At 45.4% G+C, this 21,393-nt stretch overlaps 1 protein-coding gene across 7 annotated transcripts in view; it reads right to left on the bottom strand.

Moving 5' to 3' along the window:
- slc22a18 (solute carrier family 22 member 18) overlaps positions 1 to 21,278 on the bottom strand; it is a 132,871-nt gene extending 111,593 nt beyond the window's left edge. For 2 of the 7 annotated variants that reach the window (XM_041197370.1, XM_041197371.1), the window contains exon 1: positions 20,927 to 21,278. In XM_041197370.1, coding sequence (XP_041053304.1) covers positions 20,927 to 21,034 — 108 coding nt within the window. In that variant the 5' untranslated portion in view covers positions 21,035 to 21,278. Of the gene's footprint in view, positions 1 to 16,519; positions 16,683 to 17,762; positions 18,182 to 20,926 lie in introns of all 7 variants that reach the window. The other 5 variants (XM_041197373.1, XM_041197374.1, XM_041197375.1 and 2 more) reach the window with 5 other exon arrangements.
- Positions 21,279 to 21,393: the final 115 nt, after the last annotated feature.

Below are 21,393 nucleotides of genomic sequence, written 5' to 3'. Positions count from 1 at the left end.
AGTCACGACTCCTCAGATACTGAAGCTGTCCATGTCCAAATGGAGCAAGAACGGGACAACACTCGGGCATGGGCTGATAAGTGGCAAGTAGAATCTGCATCACACTAGTGCCAGGCAATGAATCTCTCCAACAAGTGAGAATCCAGCCATCTCCCCATGACATTTAATGGTATTATCATTGCTGAATCTCCTACTATCAACATCCTGGGGGGTTATCATTGACTAGAAACGGAACTGGACTAGCCATATAAATACTGTGGTTACAAAAGCAGGTCAGAGACTGGGTATTCAGTGGAGAGTAACTCACCTCCTGACTCCTCAAAATCTGTCTGCCATCTACAAGGCACAAGTCAGGAGTGTGATGGAATATTCTCCATTTGCCTGGATGAGTGCAGCTCCAACAACACTCAAGAAGCTTGACACCAACCAGGACAAAGCAACCCACTTGATTGGCACCACATCTACAAACATTCACTCCCTCCACTACCGACATACAGTGGCAGCAGCGTGTACCATCTACAACATGTGCTGCAGCAATTCACCAAGGCTCCTAGGACTAATTAGACGAAGGCTAATTAGACACAGTACACATCATCACAGGAAGTGATGCAATGTCTCATGACAATGCTCTCTCTTGTAGGCTTCATGACAAGGAAGACACGAATATAGTTCTCAACAAAGTTAACGTTTCTCAAACCTTATCGGACTCTATATATATTCTGTATTAGCACAATGAGACCATTGAGCTGGAGGCTGAGCTGTGGACATTGTGACACATCATTGAGGGGGAAAGTTACCTGGATGCTTTGTACCAGGAGGCAGTCACACCACTTAGGATAGGATCTTCTTATTTGGTCAGTGGTCAGGGACAGGAGGATGTGACTGCGAGTGAGGCAGTTAAGGGGATCCAGAGGGCAGGAATGCAGGAGCCTCAGCCTTTGCATTTATCCAATAGGTTTGAGGTTCTCTCAGCTTGTCTGGATGAGAGTGCGGGCTGCAGGGTGGATGAGCAAACTGACCATGGCACCATGGTAAAGGAAGCCATTCGAGTGGGGAGCAAAAAGGAATGTAGGGGACAGTATAGTGAGGGAGATTGACACTATTCTCTGCAACATAGGGCGAGAGCCCAGACGGCTGTGCTGCCTGTCCAGTGTCAGGGTTTGGGACATCTGCTCAGGGCTGGAGAGGAACTTGCAGTGAAGGGGAAGGATCCAGTTGTCATGGTCCATGTAGGTTTTAATGACATAGGTAGAACTAGTAAAGAGGTTCTGCACAGAAAGTAGAAGGAGCTAGGCACTAAATTAAACCGCAGAACCTCAAAGCTAATAACCTCTGGATTATTGCCTGAACCATGTGCAAATTGACATAGAGTACATAAAATTAGAAACATGGGCCAGGATCTTTAGTTTGGCGAGCAGGGGGTGGGGCCTGCTTGCTGACGCGTAAAATGACACGGGTTGATGTCAGGCAGAACTCCCAATGTCACCCCGCGTCCTTTCAATTTTCAGGTCGGCGGGGGCGCAGCCGAATCAGCTGTGCACCCGCTGACCTGTCAACGGCCTATTCAGGCCATTTAAAAAGTAATTGAAATAATTAATGGATCTGCTCGTCCAACCTTAAGGTTGCCGGGCAGTCCGTGAGCCCTGGCAGGCTTCAGAAGATGCATGAAACCTCATCCATGGGCAGGATGAGGTTTCATGAGCGTTTTTAAAAATTTAATACATGTTTGATTAAAAGTGATGGATATGTCCCAACTCATGTGACAGTGTCACATGAGAGGACATCAGGGAAATTTTGTCTGTGCACTTTGACCATTTTTAACTTTGCAACCGATCTCCCTGAGGTAGCACTTAACCTCAGGGAGATGAGTGTGCTCTTTCACGCGCATGTGCACTCTCAAATGGAGAATCCCCTCCCCGCCTGCACAGGGAACGTATAGCGCTTCCTGGTGGACGTCACACCGGGTGGGCCTTAATTTGCTCTGCTAATTAATGGTGATATTAATACATTAGAGAGCGATGACCTAAGTTCAGGAAATCAAGATGTAGAAATAGTTTGGATAGAGATGAAGGCAATAAGTCACTTGTGGGAGTGGTGTACAGGTCCTCTAACAGAAACCATACAGTAGGACAGGGTATAAAGGAAGAAATAATACGAGCTGGTCAGAAAGGTATGGCGATAATCATGGACGATTTTAATCTGCAAATAGACTGGAAAGATCAGAGAGACAAAGGTAGCCTAGACGAGGAATTCATAGAATGTTTTCTGGATAATTTCTTGGAACAGTACATTCTGGCACCGACCAGAAAAAGCAGGTTATACTAGACCTGGTATTGTGAAATGAGATAGGATTAATTAATAACCTCATAGTGAAGGTGCCCTTAGATAGCAACAATCATACCAGTATTGAATTTTACCTTCAGTTTGAGGAAGGGGAGAGTGGGTCCAAGACGAGTATTTTAAATTTAAATAAGAACAATTGAGGGCATGAAGGCACAGCGAACTAAAGTGAACTGTCAAATTAGGTTAAAGGATAGGTCAATAGAGATGCAGTTCCAGAAGGTACAGAACAGACTCATTCCAACATGAAAGACAAATTCCAAGGGGAGGTCCCACCATCCATGGTTAACCAGAAAAAATATTGAAATAGTATCAAACTTAAAGAAAAAGCTCATATTTGTGCAAAGATGTGTGGCAGGTCAGAAGATTGGACAGAGTATAAAAAGCAACAAAGAATGGCCAAAAGATTGATAAGAAATTAAAAATTAGAGTATGAAAGAAAGCTAGCTAGAAATATGAAGACAGGTAGTAAGAGTTTCTACAGATATTTAAAAAGGAAAAGTTAACAAAGTGAGTTGCAGTCCTATAGAAAGTGAGTCTGGGGAATTAATAACGGAAAATAAGGAGATGGCAGATGAATTAAACCAATATTTTGCATTGGTCTTCACTATAAAAGATACAAGTAACATCCCAGTAATGGCTGTAAATCAGGAAATGGAAGGGAGGGACAAACTCAGGAAAATTACAATCACCAGTAAAGTGGTACTGAGAAAATTGTCAGAGTTGCGGGCTGACAAGTACAGTACATCCACCAGTTCTTCTTTATCCACAGCACATGTGACTCCTCCAAAGAATTCCAATAAATTGGCTAAACATGCTTTCCCTTTCACAAAACCTGATTTTGCCTGATTACCTTGAACTTTCCTAAGTGCCCTGTTATGACATCCTTAATAATAGCTTGTAACATTTTCCCTGTGACAGATGTTAAGCTAACTGGCCTGTAGTTTCCTGTTTCGGTCTCTCCGTGCACCTCCCCGCACACAACCACCCCCCACACCCTCATTTTTTGAATAAAGGAATTACATTTGCTATTTTCCTATCTAATGGAACGTTCCCCAAATCCAGGGAATTTTGGAAAATTAAAACCAACACATCAACTATCTCGCTAGCCATTTCTTTCAAGACCCTAGGATGAAGTCCATCAGAACTTGGAGATTTTTCAGCCTGCAGGTCCAAAATTTGTTCAATACAGCTTCTCTGGTGATTGTAATTTTCCTGAGTTCCTCCCTCCCTTCCATTGGTAACATATGCTGTGGATAAAGGGGAAACAATGGATATACTGCATTTAGGTTTCCAGAAGGCATTTAATAAGTTGCCACATCAAAGGTTATTGCGGAAAATAAATGTTCATGGTGTAGGGGATAACATATTGGCATGGATAGAAGATTGGCTAACTAACAGAGAGCAGAGAGTAGGCATAAGTGGGTCTTTTTTCTGGTTGGCAAGCTGTAATGAGTGGTGTGCTACAGGGTTCAGTGGTGGGACCTCCACGTTTTACAATTTATACAAATGACTTGGAAGAAGGGACTGAATGTATGGTTGCTAAATTTGCTGATGATGAAAAGATAGGTAGGATAGTAAGATGCGAAGAGGACATAAGGAGGCTACAAAGGGATATAGATAGGTTATGTGAGTGGGCAAAGACCCAGTAAATGGAGTACAATGTGGGAAAGTGTGAAACTGCCCATTTTGGCAAGGAAAATTAAAAAGAAGCGCATTATCTAAATGGTGAGAGATTGCAGAGCTCTGAGACTGAGAGGGATCTAGGGGTCCTAGTGCATGAATCACGAAAGGCTAGTATGCAGGTATAGCAAGTAATTAGGAAAATGAATAGACTGTTATCATTTATTGCAAGGGGAATTAAATACAAAAGTAGGGAAGTTATGCTTTAGTTATATAGGGCATTGGTGAGACCACATCTGGAGTACTGTGTACAGTATTGGTCTCCTTATTTAAGGAAGGATGTAAATGCAGTCCAGAGAGGGTTTACTAAACTGATACCAGGAATGGGTGGGTTGTCTTTTATGGAAAGGTTACACAGGCTAGGGTTGTATCTGCTGGAGTTTAAAAAAGTAAGAGGCGTTTAGATTGAAACATATAGGGGAGAATTTTCTCCCCGTTGGGCAGGCCAGTCGGGGGCGGGCGCAGAGCTGATTGAACGGCTCCACGCTGCCATTTTACGTGAAACATGGCTCCCGAGGACAGTGGGAGTGGGAGGGCAGCGGGAAGACTGCAATGACCACCGGGTCCAATGGCGAACCAGCACCTCCTGCAGCCTTGCAAAGGCTGTGAACCATGGCCAGCAGAGGGGTTCCCCAGAGCGCTGTTGGTGAGCAGGCCAGGCAGGGGGGCAGGTCAGCAGGCCACTGTGCCCCTTGCTTTTCTGATGAGTGGCTTGCTGCTTTTCCGATGAGTGACTTGCTGCCCCCCTCGAGAATGGCGGGAGATCCTCGTTCCCAGGGACAGGAGGAGGAGGCCCCCCCACACGACCAAACGTGCCTGGGAGGAGGTGGCAGAGATAGTGAGTTCCCACAACGTGGTGCAACGTACCTGGGTTCGGTGCCGCAAGCATTTCAATGACCTCTTGCGCTCGGGAAAGGTGAGTACCATGTTGGCATAGCTCACTTAACACAGCAGGTAGGCTTTCCCCCCTGGCCCACCATCCCTCCAACTCACAGTAGTTATTGCATTGAATCATTCACCAAGCTGTCCCTCACTGGGTGGGCCAGCAGATATTACTCATGCCTAGTTCACCCTGAGAGGGTTGTGCTGAGCTGAATTCTGCATCCGCTGCATGTGGTAGACTGACACCCACAGTACTGATTTGGGGGCAGCCTCAAGGATCTGCACCTAGGCGCAGTGCTGGAACTCCAAAACACGTCAAAGTCAGGCTGCTGACAAGCTGGGAGGGGAACTTCCAGGTTGTGGGGCACCCATCCATCTACTGCCCTTGGCGTTCCATGTGCTCGTGAGTCCTTGCTTTGCAAGGTGAAACCGTGTGGGTGGCAAATGTGATGTTTAGTGATTTAAGCTTCCAACATGGGTTTCCCATTGATTATGGAAGGATGAGCGCATATTGATCAGGGGGCCAGGTATGCACATTGACATTGTCTCGAATTCGAACTAATCCAATGTCCTTGTTCTTCCTTTCAGCGTCACCGAAGTAGGGCCAGGAGGAGGGGGCAGAGGGGCCACCTCTAACACCTGAGGGCCCAGAAGAATTAGAAGCACCCGCGTCATACCATCACAGCCAGGCAGGCACCAGCACAGATATTAGTGGGAATTAGATCATTGGCTAGTGTCCTGGGCATAGCGGTGAGGGCACTTCACACTCACTTGAGGTGCAGGCAGAGACAGAGTGCCCATGACACCGGCAGCTGGAGGATTGCAGGGTGTGATCCATGTTCCACATGCTCAGTCGGTGGCTGATGATGTGCCTCTGGAGTCGTCTGTGAGGCAGCAGACGCTGGAAGTGCAGCAGGGTATGTGGGAGGATCTGGCGGAGATACATGAGACTATGAGTGGCATGGTCTCCGTGCTGGAGGAGTCCATGCGGAGCATCAGTAATGCAATGTCCTTCATGGCCGAGCACTACGCTTCCTCCATGGAGGGTGTGGCAACTCTCGTGGAGAGGCTCCTCCAGGAGAACAATCAGGGCTTCCTGGGGTTGCGCTTGGAGTGGTAAGCCCTCACAGTGGCATTGACCTCAGCTGGTCAGTGCCAGTGTGGGAGATGAATTGGGCACCAAGTATCCCAGCTTGGTGCCCATCCATCAATGATGAGCAAGGAGGTCCGAAGCGACCTCACGTCAGCACATGAGCTGCCCGTCATCTCTGCGGGCTCCTCTCAGGGCACTCCGGATGAGGGTAGCATCTCCTCCGCCCCACTGCCAGTGACTGTGGGATTTGATGAGGCTGCGGTGACTGGGAAGAAGCCAGCTGTGGAACTGGCTGCTCCTTCCCAGGTGGGGCTATCAAAGGCCCCACGGGCCAGAGGACACACGCCAAGGTCATCAAGGCCAACAGGACAGTGCAGTGAGCAGGATGTCTCCAATGCCAGTGCCAGTGATTGGGGAGCAGCTAGATGTAGCACCCGAAAACTTAAACTCAAGGCACTTTAGGCACACCACGGGCTTCTCACTGGTGGTTTTATGTTGCCCCATTATTAGTTGATTATAATTTGGTGTGATGCTGAACACCCTTGAATTAAATTTCTTTTCCGTTTCATTTTGTGAATTCATTAAATGCTTCATATGTGAACATGCCCCAGGGTGATTCCTTACTTCTGCAGGCGGAGAGGAACCCATGATGTTACGAGTGACTTGTTTGTCATTGAGCTTTATTGACAAGGCACAAAGTTAATGTTCCTAACCAGGCAGATGTTGCTCTCAGGGTTCGAGGTATGGAGCCTACAGCCCTGGCATGTGTTGGAGGTCCATCTGTGGTGGGCTAGCTGAAGGTTCATTGGATTAATGCCTCTTGGGGTCCCTGCCTCCCTGGAGGATGCCCAGGTCAGCATCTACTCCCTCAGCGATCTCCTGTACATGCTCACCCTCAGACTCACTACTGGACTCATTGTCTGCAGCCAGAGCATCTGCGTCTACATCTTCTTCCTCCACTGTGTCCCCCCTTTCCAGCACCGGATTGTGTAGAGCGCAGCATGCAACCACCATCAGCAACACACGACCTGGGGAATATTGGAGTGTGGCCCCCGAATGGGCCTGGCATCGGAAGCGCATCTTGAGAAGACCAATGGTTCTCTCTACTTTGTGGAGGCGTGGCTCCTATTGTATCGCTGCTCGGCATCTGTTCTTGGATGGCAGAGAAGCATCATGAGCCACCTTCTGAGGGGATAGCCCTTGTCACCCAGCAGCCATCCACTCAGCTGGGCTAGAGCACTGAAGAGCCTTGGCATCTGGGAGTGTCTCAGGATGTAAGCATCATGGGAGCTGCCTGGGTGCCTTGCACTGACCTAAAGAATCTGCATCCTATGCTCACACACTATCTGCACATTCAAGGAGTGGAATCCCTTCCTGTTGATGAAGGCACCAGGCTCACCCGCTGGTGCCTTGATGGTCACATGTGTGCAGTCTATCGCATCCTGGATACGGGAGAAGCCAGCCATCGCTGCAAAGCCTCTGGCTCACTCTGTCTGGCTTGCCTGGTCCCAGCGGTAGTGGATGAAAGTCAATGCATGTCTGCACAGAGCATCTGTCACCTGTTTGACACAAGTGTGAACAGCTGACTGGGAGACTCCACAAAGCTCGCCCACCGACCACTGGAAAGAGCCACAGGCATAGAAGTTGAGGGCAGGCGTGATCTTCAACGCCACTGGCATGGGGTGCCCACCCACACAGTTGGTGCAGATCTCAGGACCTATCATCTGGCAGATGGAGCCTTGAGAGACGGAGCCTCCTTCGGCACTGCACCTCAGACATGTTGAGGTAGCTGCTTTGCTGCCTGTAAACTCTGGCAGTCTTCTGATAGTGGCGTCTTCTGCGGCCCCTTCCACCTTGCATGTCCTGTGTGGCCCTGCGCCCTTTGTGCCTGTGCCTCCCCTCCCAAAGGTGCTCCCCTGGAGGCTGAATATGGACTCCTGGCCTCCTCCCCCTTCTAGCACTCCCTTCCTCCTCAGAGGAGGTGCCTCCAGTGGAAAGCATAACTCCCATTCCCAGGCTAAAGGAAGGCTTCCTGAAACAAGCAAGGCCCCAAAAATGCTTAGTCAGAGTCCTGACCTGAAGCCTGTTACTCCTGTCCAAGCAGCTATGAAGGGATTTGAAGTATTCCCGCTCACACAGGCAAGTGGCAGTAAGTTTAAACATTAAATGTCTGCCAAAAACCACTCGCGACCCCACTCACCTCTCTTATCCTGCCCGTGTATGAGGTTTATAAAAATGTGGCCTACCCGCCTGCCCTTTGCGCCCGTGCGATGATCTGAAGATCGCACGGGCCCTGAAAAATCAGCGTCAATTTCTGGCTCAAGGGCCTTAACTAGCCCGTTAATTAATGGCGGGTGCGCATCGGAGATCATCGCGTACCCGCCCACCGAAATATCACGATGACACATAGTGATGTCGGGATGCACACCCAATGTCACCGTGCGTTATTTTATGCCTTGGCATACGGGGCCTGCCTCTGCACGCCGACGAAAAAATTATGCCCATAAGGTCCTTAGGGATCTTGAGAGCGTTGATGTGGATAGGTTGTTTCATCTTGTAGGAGCCACTGTTTAAATATAAAGGGGTTGCCTATTTAGGATAGAGATGAGAAGAAATTTTTTTCTCTGAGGGTAGTGAGTCTTTGGAACTCTCTTCCTCAAAAGGTGGTGGAAGCTGAGTCTTTGAATATTTTTAAAGCAGAAATAGATAGATTCTTGATAAGCAAGGGGGTGAAAGAGTATCAGGGGTAGGTGGGAATATGCAGTTGAGTTACAATCACATCAGCCATGATCTCATTGAATGGCAGAGCAGGCTCAAAAGGGCCGAGAGGCCTACTCCTGCTCCTAATTCGTATGTTCACGTGACCAAGAGTATTATACAGTGGCAGAGAGTGAAAGAAAAAAAGTGTGGAAAAGTCTCTGCCATTGCCGGAAAGTTTCAAACAGGTTGCATACCTCAACCAAGTAGCAGCGTGGCTGAACTGACACCAAAGGTTTACCAGGTATTGCACCGCAATCGCACCCTGCGGTGAAGCCAAGTGCTCAGCATGCAATGGGTGGCTGTGCAGATGACATTCTAATCTGGCAAGGAATTGATGAAGAAAAGCTACGTACGATGAAGTCATAAAAGTACTCGATGCCTAGATCGATCTGTAAAAGAATATCATTGTCGAGCAGGCTAAATTTAACAAACATACTCAAAGACAATGGGAAAGGATGGATACATTGATCAATAATCTGTTTAGACTTGCAGAGAACTGTGAACATAGCAGCTTAAAAGATAAAATAATCAGGGACAGAATTCTTGTCAGAGTCTTGGATAAAGCATTGTCTGAACTAATACAGTTGCAAGATGATTTAGTTTTAACAAAGGCAATTCAACTGACCAGACAAGCTGAGGTCAGGAAGCAAAATCGATAGGTAATTCGGGTTGACAAGGAGAACCAAATCCCAAAAATGACTGACTTACTGTAGTATGTTAAATTTAAAAGCAGAGAGGTGGCCTTAGAAATGCAAGGAAGGCAGGAAGAGCAACCAACTAGCCCCAGCTAACTAAATCGGTGCAAGTTCCCTCCGAGGCACTCACTATCCATACTTGGAGCCATACAGCATTCCTTCACTGTCACTGGGTCAAAATCCTGGAACTCCCTTCCTAACAGTACTGTAGATGTTTCTGCAACACAGACTACAATGTTTCAAGAAGGTAGCTCACCACCACCTTCTCAAGGGCAATTAGGGATGGATAATAAATGCTGGCATAGCCAGTGATGCCCACATCCCACGAACGAATGAAAAAAAATACAACGAACAATAATCTGAATGGGGTAGCCGTTATCCCACAGGATTGCCTTTACATGACCAATTTCTGTGTCAAGCTTGCACGATGACCAAATGGCTTGAGCCCTACTTTCAAGTTGCCAATAAGCCCAATCTTATAGTGCATGCAACTGTAGGAATCCCAACGTGTATATTGACCAGTGAAGGTAGACTTGTGGTAGATTGTAGTAGAGGACCGTTTAGCTTATTTTTCAACTTAGCACCTCGAGGAAAAGGAGCTCATTAGACTGCTCCATTTCAAAGCTGAATTTGAGTGTGGGCTGGAGCGCATTAAGATGTGTAAAGAAATTCTTACCATATTTGAATCTGCAGCTGCATGTAAATGTATCATCTGCGTATCGGAAATAATTAAAAACATTTCTTACAGAAGCCAATGAAAATATTAGTGACAGCTGGGCCTAGAGGGGATCCCATGCTAACACCATCAATTTGGGCATACATGGTGCCATTAAAGCTGAACTCGACTGTGAGAGTTGCTAAGTTCATAAATTCAATGACATTGTGTCTAGTTTGCCATGATATAGTGACACGGCGCAAATGTCTATGGCTTTCTTAAGCGGCACATTAGTAAATAGGCTTGCAATGTTGAATCAGCACATAGACATGGCATTGCTATTGATATGGAAATCATGTATAGTTTTTGTGAAAGTGAAGGGATCCTTCATCGGGTATGTGAAAAGCTCACTCAGAACTGATCGTAGCAGCTCGCTCAAAAATTTGGCCAATTCATGTTGTGCAGAACAGTCATAGATAAGACTTGGGTAAGAGTAACGAAGTGTGTTGTGACATTCAAGATAGAATTCGTCCTCATGATTCATTATGTCCACATATAGACAGGCTGCTCAAGACCAACAGAAGTGATGTCCCATTATGCCCTATCTTATCCAAGACTGGCTCTGCACAACATGAACGGCTAAATGGTTGAGTAAGTTGTTGCAACCAATACAGGGTGAAGGACTTCTTCACTTCGTGAAATATATACACAACCTGCATATAGATAGCAATGCTGTGTCTATGTGCTCATTCAACATTGTAAGCCTATTCAGTAATGTGCCACTTTTGTGCTGCATCACTGTATCATGGCAATCTAGATGCGCCACCATTTTCTGAATCTGTATTCATCGAACTTATGAACTTGGAAACTCACACTGTTGAGTTCCGCTTTAATGACATCCAAATGCATGCCCAAATAGATGGTGTTGGCATCTCTCGTCCCAACTCTCACTAATATTTTCTGAATTTTCCGAACCTGTGTTTATTGAACACATGAACTTAGCAACTTATGCAGTTGAGTTCAGCTTTAATGACACCATGTTTTCTTTTATTTAGTCAGGGGTGTGGGCCTCACTGGCTAGGCCAGCATTTATTGCCCATCCCTAATTGCCCTTGAGAAGGTGGTATCCTAGATCTGATAATGTACAGTGAGATGGGATTCATCAATAACATCATGGTAAAGGAGCCTCTAAATGACAGTGATCGCAACATGATAGAATTTCATGTTCAGTTTGAAAGCAAGAAGTGTGGGTCCACGACTAGTGTTTTAAACCTAAATAAAGGTGACTACGAGGGTACGAAGGCAGAACTTGCTAAGGTGAACTGGGAAACTGGGTTAAAAGGTAGAATAGTGGAGTTTCAGTGGCAGACTTTTAAGGGGATATTTATAACTCTTTAATAACTCCCAGTGAGAGAAAGGCTCTTTGAGTCGGATGCATCATCCATGGCTAAATAAGGAAGTCAAGGATAATATTAAACACTATACAAATCTGCAAAGACTAGTGGTAGGTTAGAGGATTGGACACACTTTAAGAACCAGCAAAGAATGAGTAAAACAATAACAAAGAGGCAGGAAGCAGAGTATGAGAGAAAACTAGCTATTAATATAAAAATAAATAGTCAAAGTTTCTACAAGTACTTGAATAGGAAAAGGGTAACTAAAGCTAGTGACGGTCCGTTAGATGGCGAGGCTGGGGAATTAATAATGGATAACAAGAAATGGCAGAGGCATTGAATGGGTATTTTGTGTCTGTCTTCATGGTAGAAGACTTAGAAAACTTCCCAAAAACAATGAAATTCAAGAAGTGATAGGGAGGGATGAACTTAAAACAATCATCATCACCAGAGAAAAATTGCTAGGAAAACTATTAGACCGAGGGCAGTCAAGTCCCTAGGACCAGATGCTTGGCATCCTAAAGTCTTAAAAGAAGTGATGGCACAGGTAGTAGATGCATTGGTTGAAATACTCCAAAATTTCTTGGGGCAGAATCTTTGGCTCGGCGAGCAGGGGCGGGGCTGCTTGCTGAAGCGTAAAACGGCGCGGGGTGACATTGGGTGTGTGTCCTGATGTCACCGTGTGTCATTTAGATTTTCAGTTCGGCGGGCATGCAGCTGACTCGGCTGCGCGCCCGCCAAACTGTCAAAAGCCTATTAAGGCAATTTAAAAACTAATTAAGGCAATTAGATGACCTGCCCGTCCAACCTTAAGGTTGGTGGGCAGGCAAAGATCCCAGGAGGCCTTCACATTTTTCAAGGAACTTCATCCACAGGCGGGATGAGGTTTCATGAATGATTTAAAATTTTCAGAAAAATTTTTATTGAAATGAATGCACATGTTCCAGCTCATGTGATAGTTTCACATGAGGGGACATCATAAAAAATTTCTTGCCACTTTATTACGCTTTTTAGACTTAAAACTAATGGGTGCTTCAGGGAGATTTCTGAGCTCTTTCGTGTGGAAGAACGCACTCCCGACTCAGACAACCCCCACCCTGCCCACACAAGGAGCGCTCAACACTTCCAGGTGCGTGTCACGCTGGGCAGGCCTTAATTGGCTCGCCCATATAAAATGCGCAGCAAGGACCCGATCAGGGGTGCCAATTGGGTCCGTGCCCGCCCACTCCCGACCGGTCTGCCTGACAAGAAGAAAATTCTCCCCTTGGATTCTGGAAGGGTTGCAGTGGATTGTAAATAACTGCTGTAAGACCTTCGCTCAAGAAAGGACGAAGGCAGAAAGCAAGAAACTACAGGCCAGTTAGCCTAACATCTATCATAGGGAAAGCTCTGGAATCCATTACTAAGGAGGTTATAGCAGGATATATAGAAAATCATGATGTTATCAGGCAAAGCCAACATGGCTTTGTGAAAGGGAAATCGTGTTTACCTAATCTATTAGAGTTTTTTGATGAAGTAACATTCAAGGTGGATAAAGGAGACCCAGTAGATGTGGTATACTTGGATTTCCAAAAGGCATTTGATAAGGTGCCACATCAAATGTTATTATACAAGATAAGAGCACATAGCGCAGGCGGGCTTGCCCAACTCTCAGATCATGGGCTGGGTTGTGGTCCCTGAGGACTCTGAACTCAGCCCACCAAACTTGTTGGACATTCAACTCACTGGTATTTGAAAAATGCTGTAATGCTGCTCGTCTAACCACAAGCTGGTTTCTCTCTGCATTTGCTGCTGGAACAAGCGGGAAAGAATGGGAAGGTAAGTTTTGAAGGCAAGTTCCAGGTTGTGGGGCACGAGGTGGGCCGGAGCGGTGGGTCGGAGTGCAAGTTGCGTGAGGTGACTTGGAGCAGCGGGGCAGAAGGTGGGCTGCAGCGGGGCCAACAGGCATCTGACTGAATGGAGTCTGCGTAAGAGAGCGCACGAGAGTGGAGAGGGGAGAGACAGAGAGCGCGCTCGAGAGTGGGGAGGGGAGAGACAGAGAGAGCGCGCGAGAGTGGGGAGGGGAGAGACAGAAAGAGCGTGCGAGAGTGGGGAGGGGAGAGACAGAGCGCGCGAGAGTGGGGAGGGGAGAGACAGAGAGAGCGTGCGAGAGTGGGGAGGGGAGAGACAGAGAGAGCGCGCGAGAGAGGGGAAGAGAGAGATTATGTGAGGGGAGAGAGAGAGTTTGTGAGGGGGAGGGAGAGAGACAGAGAGAGAGAAAAAGAGAGATAGCGAGAGGGGGGGAGAGAGAGCGCACGAGAAGGGAGAGAGAGTGAGTCCCAACAACTGGCAGGTCATATCAAACAGCAAGTCCCTTAGGTTGTTCACAATAGGCAAACTACTGACCGTACTCAACCAATCTGTTCCTTCAAAACTCAGAACATAATGCTTAACATTAGATGTGATTCTGCAATTGTACAGCACTTACTGAACAATCCCAATTGTGCTAAGAAGTACACTAACAACCAATTTAAGATTATCAGTTGGGCTTGTATTGTGGCTCATTTATGCTTGCTAAAAGCTACATGTATTTACATGCAGGAGCCTGACCTTTGCAGGCCAAAGAAAATGTCCATGCATTGTGAATTAAACAAATGCACAGGGGACAATAGTTCCCTGGTGCAGTCTCCATGGCAAAGCCTTGACCAATCAGAGCTGACTTGCCAAACAATCAGCACCCTTTTCTCTTACAATATAAATTGTTGCTCCCTTTGAAATTTAGCATTCTGGTTTCTTTCCTGATGATTGCAAGACAAAAAGCTTTGACAACACGTCTTTTTTTTTTAAAGCATACTCAAGTTCTGCACTACCAAGTGACTATCTTTCATAAACAAATAAATAGTAAAAGATAGACAAAGAGAGAATGGAGCACATGGCTGAGGTATAAAATGAATACTTTGTACTTATCTTCACTAAAAATGAGGATGCTGTCGACGTAGTAGTGAAAGAGGAGGCAGTAGCAATATTAGATAGGATTAAAAATAAAGAGGATGTGCTTAAAAGCTTGGCAGTCCTCCAGTAGTGATCACTCCCTCGGCACTGAAGTATCAGCCTAGATTATGTGCTCAAATCTCTGTAGTGGGGTTCAAACCAAGGACCTCTGACCAAGAGGCAAACTGCTGAGCCATCACTGGCACCCAATTGTTCTGTTTCAGTAATACAGCAAAACGTTTCAAAGTTCTTCACTTGAGCTACAAAAAGAACCAAGAGAAGGTATTCAAGGAGTCTGGGAAACATGCGAAAAGAGGAAAAAGGGAGCAGAAGTGCCACATGTAATTTTTCTTAAGAGTGAATTGTGCTGAAGTTAAAGTTTAATTATATGAGGATAACATCTGATGCAACTTACCTATTTCATGCATTGTCTATGTAACCCTAGCCCTTTGATGTGTGTAAAAAATATGATTTTACATTTAGAAATGCCACCCTTTGGTGTAATTCTGTTTCTCAATGAAGCATGTGCAGAACTCAAATTTCACCATTCAAGGACATGTTCAAACAAAAGTATGTAGTGAGCAATTTAATCACCAGCCATTTCAAAAAAAAGTTAAATAGTTATATGAATATCAATCCAATCATCACTGAGTTCACAATGCACAGTGGGCATATGACTTCGATATATCATTACAACTCACTGCGCCTGGAAATAAAAGATCTGTCGGTGTAGTGCCTCAGAAGGAAAGAGAGAAAAGAATTAGAGTCCTCCAGTAACCATTATTCAGTAGTTAGTTATATAATGTATTGTTTAACATGTTATGCAACCATTACAATCCTTGACGTTTGTTCAAAGGTATCTACGATTTCATACTAAAAGTGCTGGACAAAGCTAACAGCATTTTCACTGTTCTGACACAGAAAGAAGAAAGTTCAGAAAGGGAAGCTACAAATCTAGTTTTACCGAAACATTCAACTATCTTAACAATATTTCCTAAAGCTCCTAGATAACGAATTCTGCAAGTCTTTAAAACCTGATCACATCGACAGCACAGAATACTTTGAGCATTTATTTCAGGAACATTTATATTTAAAGCATTATGGAACTAAAGAAAGTCAAATGAAAGAAACACAATGATTAGTCTTTGATGGGTCAGCAAGATTATCCAGTCAACACAGGTCAGAAAAATCCTGATTCAAGTTTCAGCCTGTACTGTCACCTTTACAGCTGGAACAATGGCAGAGACAGTATAATTGACATCAGTGTCCTTGGATTAGAGAAGAAATAAGGATTTAGCCTGGAAATATGTAAGTTGCATCAGATGTTATCCTCATAGGGCTCTGGGTATTAATCGGGATGTTTTGCCAATTTGTCTGTGGGTACTGAGGCCAACTACAATGCTCCTGAGATCAGCTAGCTGGCATTTATTAGAGGTATCTGGGGTGAATTTTACCGGCCCCCCTGGGAAAAAAAACAGTAAAAACTGGGAAATGACAATACTTCGAATTGGTCTTGTATACCTTCAAATGGAAAATGAGAGTACTGGTCCGAATTGTTTTTTCCTTCTGGGGAGGTGGGGAAGGACAGTAAAGTAGCAGGCAGTCATGAAGAAATGGTTCCCTTGTGTGGTCCCACAGATGGTGCAGTGTCCTAGCGGTCACAGGAGGTAGACTGCAAGGTAAATCGGCTGCCCGCTCCTTGGAGGCAGTCAGTCAATTTGCATAATTAAGGCAATTTTATGAGGCTGTCGGCATTTTGTTGATGCCCAAGCTGCATGGTCCCATGCTGCATCAGGAGGCTTTAGAGCTGCCGGCCCTCTGCAACAGGAACTTGCCTGCCATCCTTATTTGGATGGCAGGCCCACAGGCAAGCAATTAGGAGGCTGCCTGAAGTAAAACTGCTGAGCTGGTCCCACTGCTGGCAAGTACAGGCTTGGGACCCGCTTTTCACCCTGAAGGAGGGGTCCCGAAGCCCATGGTAAAATTAAGCCCATTGTTGCTGGTATCCTCTGGGCCTGACCAGCATTATTATTCATCAGAAACTCACTCAGAACGTTATTCTTATAGTCTGTCGAAGGGTCATGAGGACTCGAAACATCAACTCTTTTCTTCTCCGCCGATGCTGCCAGACCTGCTGAGTTTTTCCAGGTAATTCTGTTTTTGTTATTCTTATAGTCCCTTGGCAAGACTCAAAAATGAAATTAAATCAGCTGTAAGAAATTGATTAAGGGGAACATTAAAAAGTGGTGCAAAGATAAATCCTGATCTTATTGACCATAACTACCTAGTGCTGATACAATAAAGATCTTATAAAGTCCTGTATATTTTCTGTATCTATAAACAACCTGTATAGTACTTGGTACTTAAACGACATCACTGAACAGCTAAAAAAGAGGAAGGAAAATAACCAGAAGTCATGGTCCACGTTGGAACCACGACAAAAGTAGGAAAAGGTCCTATAGACAGAATTTCAGGTGTTAAAAAGAAGAGATTAAAGAGCAGGATCTCAAAGGAAGAATTGGGATAAACTCTGAGGGAGGAGGAGCCTGTACAAGATGGACAAGTAGCATCTCAGAAGGGCTGAGGCCAATATCATTGCATGGAGATAGCCTAGTGCTGAGGAGAAAGGTTTAAACCAATTTGACCAGGTAAAAGCATCAAGACTGGACAGGTAGGGAAGGAACAAACTCAGTGATGAAAGTATTAATTGAAGACACTGTTGCAAACTGGAAAGGGAGGATGAACTTGAGTGTGCAAAGACAGTGCCTATTTGATTTGTTATGACACAGTGGATGGTAAATGCTAAGCTGCTCAAATGACACATGCATGCACACACACACACACACACACAATACACACTATCCAGACCCCACTATTCCTACTTTACAATAAATCCCAATAACATTATGAAAATTATTATATTTTCATGACAGGTTCAAATTAAGGAACACAGAGGAGCTATTACACTGTTGGATATACATTATAGGACAACAAATAGTGAGAAGGAGATAAAGGAACAAATTTAAAGGCAAATTGCAGAACAATGCAAGAGCCTCAAAGGTGTGGTAATCGGGTCTTCAGTTATCATTAGCATAAAGCGCAAAGAAGGGGGTGGAATCCCTGAACGAGTATGAGAACATTCTTTTAACCCAATGTAGGTGGAAGCAATGCTGGTTCTGTGGAGCACTTTTCAGTGGAGCAGTATTTAAGAAACAATGATAACAATATCCATTATGTTTAAAATAGATATGGAAAGAAGTATGGAACAATCAAATGTGAAAATACTCAACTGGAAGAAGGTTTATTAGCCAACATTCCTAGTGTGAAAGCTATGCTGCCATCAGGAATATGATGGAGTGGACACCGGTATCCTGAAGCAAAGGTTCTGCTGTCTGGACTGCTTGAGGGAAGCCGTTCAGTATTGTCAGAGCATGTCCCCTGATCTGTGGTGCTCTACTGTATCCTTCACAACTTTACCATCACGAGGACAGAGCTCCTGCCACCAAAGCTTCAATGACCACCTCAGGGGAAGGAACACCAAGATGAGGAGGAGAGTAGGCAGCTGGCACATTCAGAGTCTGGACTACGCGTGAACACCTTGTTAGTCCATGATTTTTCTGAGTAAATCCCCAGGTCAACATTGTTCAGCACTTTCCCACCTTACCATCCCTTCATTATGGAACATCACAGTATCCTCTTAGTCATAGCCCTGGAATAAAAAGTACCACAATGCAAGCATTCCGTGCCATGTTTATACAACAATACTTCCCATAATCCAAACAATACTCAATTATGTGCACATGTGCATTCCCTTAATGCTCATCTTGCAGGTGCATTTACCTGGCTTAGTGTTCCTGCGCAGTGATGCCCCAATGGCTGCATCATGACTGATGGAAAGCTACTATCTTTCAATAGCCTTGCAGGATGTTCTCGAGCAGCTCTCAGGCCTGAGGGTCCAGCTTCAGGCTGCTCCACCTCTGCATGGGTGGCAACTGTTAGTACTAGCTGTCTGACCAGCAACAGCTGGGGCACTAGCAGAGTGGCAATTGCAGGAACACAAATGCTATTATCCTGAGCGAGGGCAGCAGACTTGTTCCCACTGTCACTCCCCCCAGGGCGGCACCGCAGTTTGCCTGTGTTTCAGTCTCCATTACAGCATCTTCCAAAAGTTGGATCTGCAAGTGCTGTCATGGAGTTGTCACAATTACCACGCTGGAAAAAATGGGCTCCAAGCATTGAGGAAAACCCTGTGCGAAGTTGCAGCCAGAGTCCAACATGCTCCTCGACAGTGACAAGTCTCTACGGTAAACCTGCCAATGCATCAGGCATTGTATGCATGCCAATCAGCTTTTTACTGTATGTTGTCCTATAAAAGTTCTTATCTGATTTCTCTGAAGCACAGCTCACCTGTCACCTTGTCTTCCAGTGAGCAACACATGCACCCCCAGCCTGGTGACTCACCACATGCAGATCCTGCCTCTATGATGCCTTCTAAGGTGCATGCAGTGCCAGATCAAGTGATGATGCTACTTATTCATTTGAGGTCTGTTTTTTCTCTGGGTCTTCAACCTCAGACATCAATCACTAGTTAGGTGATTATTCTTTATTATTCTATAACTTGGAACCCAAGTTATTCTTGAGTTCTGTTGAAAGGTTATGGACCTGAAAAATAACTCAGTTTCTCACGCCATAGATGCTGCCCAGAGCTACTTAGTATTTCCAGCATATTACGTTTTTATTATAGTAATTCAGTGGTATCCGAAAGCATAAGTGCACAAAGGGAGGGTTAGGGAAAGGTAAGGATGGACGAATGGAAGGGGGAAGCAAGAGGTGCATGATCACACCATCTGCAATTCATATATTATACCAGGTTGCAGAATGAAGGTAAAATGCGATTTGAGAAGGTGCATAAGGAATAAAAAGTCATCCTGAATGCTTCCATGATGCCATTGGTCATGACCTGAGTGACGGATGCTTCAATTATCCCAAGCACCGTCTCCTCCAAGGGAGTCAGCACTTGCAGATGTGCCGGTCTCCATTGGTTTTCTGCTGCTGCTGACTATTAGGGGTCATCTTGTCCTATAAGAGAGAGGGAAGTGTGTCAGAGAGTGTGTTGCAATGAGTTTGGGTGATATGCCTTTTATAGCTGAATAGCTGGCAGCATGTAGGAGCTGTGAGATGTGGGTGAGAGGCTTGTAGCAGTGGTAATCTTGTGAGGGTATGAATGCCTGTTTGCTAGACACTGTTGATAGCTGTGTAATGGTCGTGTTCTGCATTGAGCAGGGTCTGAGGCTGGTGGTGTAGTTACTTAGATATGGCATTTCAGGATGCATTCACTGGCCCTGACCACTCATGGAAGGTCATTGACCTTCTCCCAGAACTGTATCCAGGTCCTTCAGGCCAGACTCCTGGCAATGTCTTAGTGGTTATCTGTTCTTGCTGCCTTTACAGTGTGCATCTGCGCGCCCTCCTGCAGGTATCTCACTTCTCTCCTTTCAACCTCCAGCACAAAGGTCTCCAGCACTGCATCCGAGATTCTAGGAGTCCTCTATCTCTGGCCTTTTATGTCCTTACTCAAGTTTCTTCTCTCTCAGCCAGTTAACAAGCTGCTGCATTTACCACTGAAGAGGTGCAGACTGAGAGAAAGAAGGGTGGAAGTTGTAGAATTTGGCCACAATATTCCAATTTTCATCACATACGAGAAAAGTGCCGAAGACTAGAGGATTGCAAATTTTACACCACTAGTTGAGAAAAAATGGGAGAGGTATAAATCTGGTAAAGCCAGCTCAACATTGGTGATGGGGAAACTTTCAAAAACAGAAACCTCAGAGATAAAGTAAATGAGAGGATAATAATAGACTTTAGGATAACAATTCAGATAATTTCAAAAGAACCGGCGGCGACACAAGGATTTTTTTTTTTACCCAGTAAGTTAACAATTGTTATGATCTGGAATGCACTGTCGAAAGAATGTGCAGATTAAAGAATAACTTTCGAAAGGGAGCTTGGTGAATATTTGATGAGAGGTGGAGGAAATTTGCAGGAGTACGGGAAACGAGCAGAGGAGTGGATTTAACCGGATAGTTGTTTGAAAGTGCAAGTACAGGAACGACAAGCCGAATAGCCCCCTTCCTTGCTGAATTATATAACTTTGTGTGACCTCTGATGTTTCATACTCAGCAAACTTTGTTCCCTGCTTGCACAATGATCGGTGCCAGGGTCTTTTAAAAAAAGTTTTTATAATGAACGTTTTAACTTACAGTTTGTTGAGACGACACATTAGACACAAAGCTATAGAACGATAAGCACAGAAGGGAGGGGGGGTCTAATGTTTCACGACTCAACAAGCTCTTTAAATAGTAGCGAGTTTAATAAAAGCTTTAAAAAGTCCCTCATTGCGCAACCACATTGTCTGATCACACACGTTATCAGTAAAAGGCAGTTAATTACTCACTGGCATGACTCCAGTCTGGATCCAGAAGCAGGTGGAATATAGAGCCATGTTGATGTGAGTTACCAGAATGACGAACCTCGATCCGGTGTCTTTTTCTGGACCTGCCATGATCTCCAAGCACAGGTGCGTTTCCCTGTCTGTTTTGTCAGATCCTTGCGCCTCTATTATCAGCCTGACTGACTGAACGTGTAATCTAGGGCGTGTCCCCACCGGCACAACACCCGCCCACCCAGCACACCTCGACCGGCGGGCCTGCCAATCTCAGCACACCAGCAGCAGAGGCGGCACGAACCAGCCAAACAGAAGCCGAATTTACACATTGGCACCCCAAACACCCCAATCCACTCGAGCAAATCAAAGGCGGAGGAGAGGCTAGGCCTACGGATCCCTCTTCTCCCTCACTCTGATTGGATAGCGCCACACACCCCGGCTCTTAATTCGTCGAAGCAGCAGCTAATCGCCGGTCT

This window comes from Carcharodon carcharias, chromosome 10 (genome assembly GCF_017639515.1).
Source record: "Carcharodon carcharias isolate sCarCar2 chromosome 10, sCarCar2.pri, whole genome shotgun sequence".
Classification (NCBI taxonomy): Eukaryota; Metazoa; Chordata; class Chondrichthyes; order Lamniformes; family Lamnidae; genus Carcharodon; species Carcharodon carcharias.
Note: the sequence above shows the minus strand (reverse complement) of the source record. Positions and strands in the feature narration are given on the sequence as shown.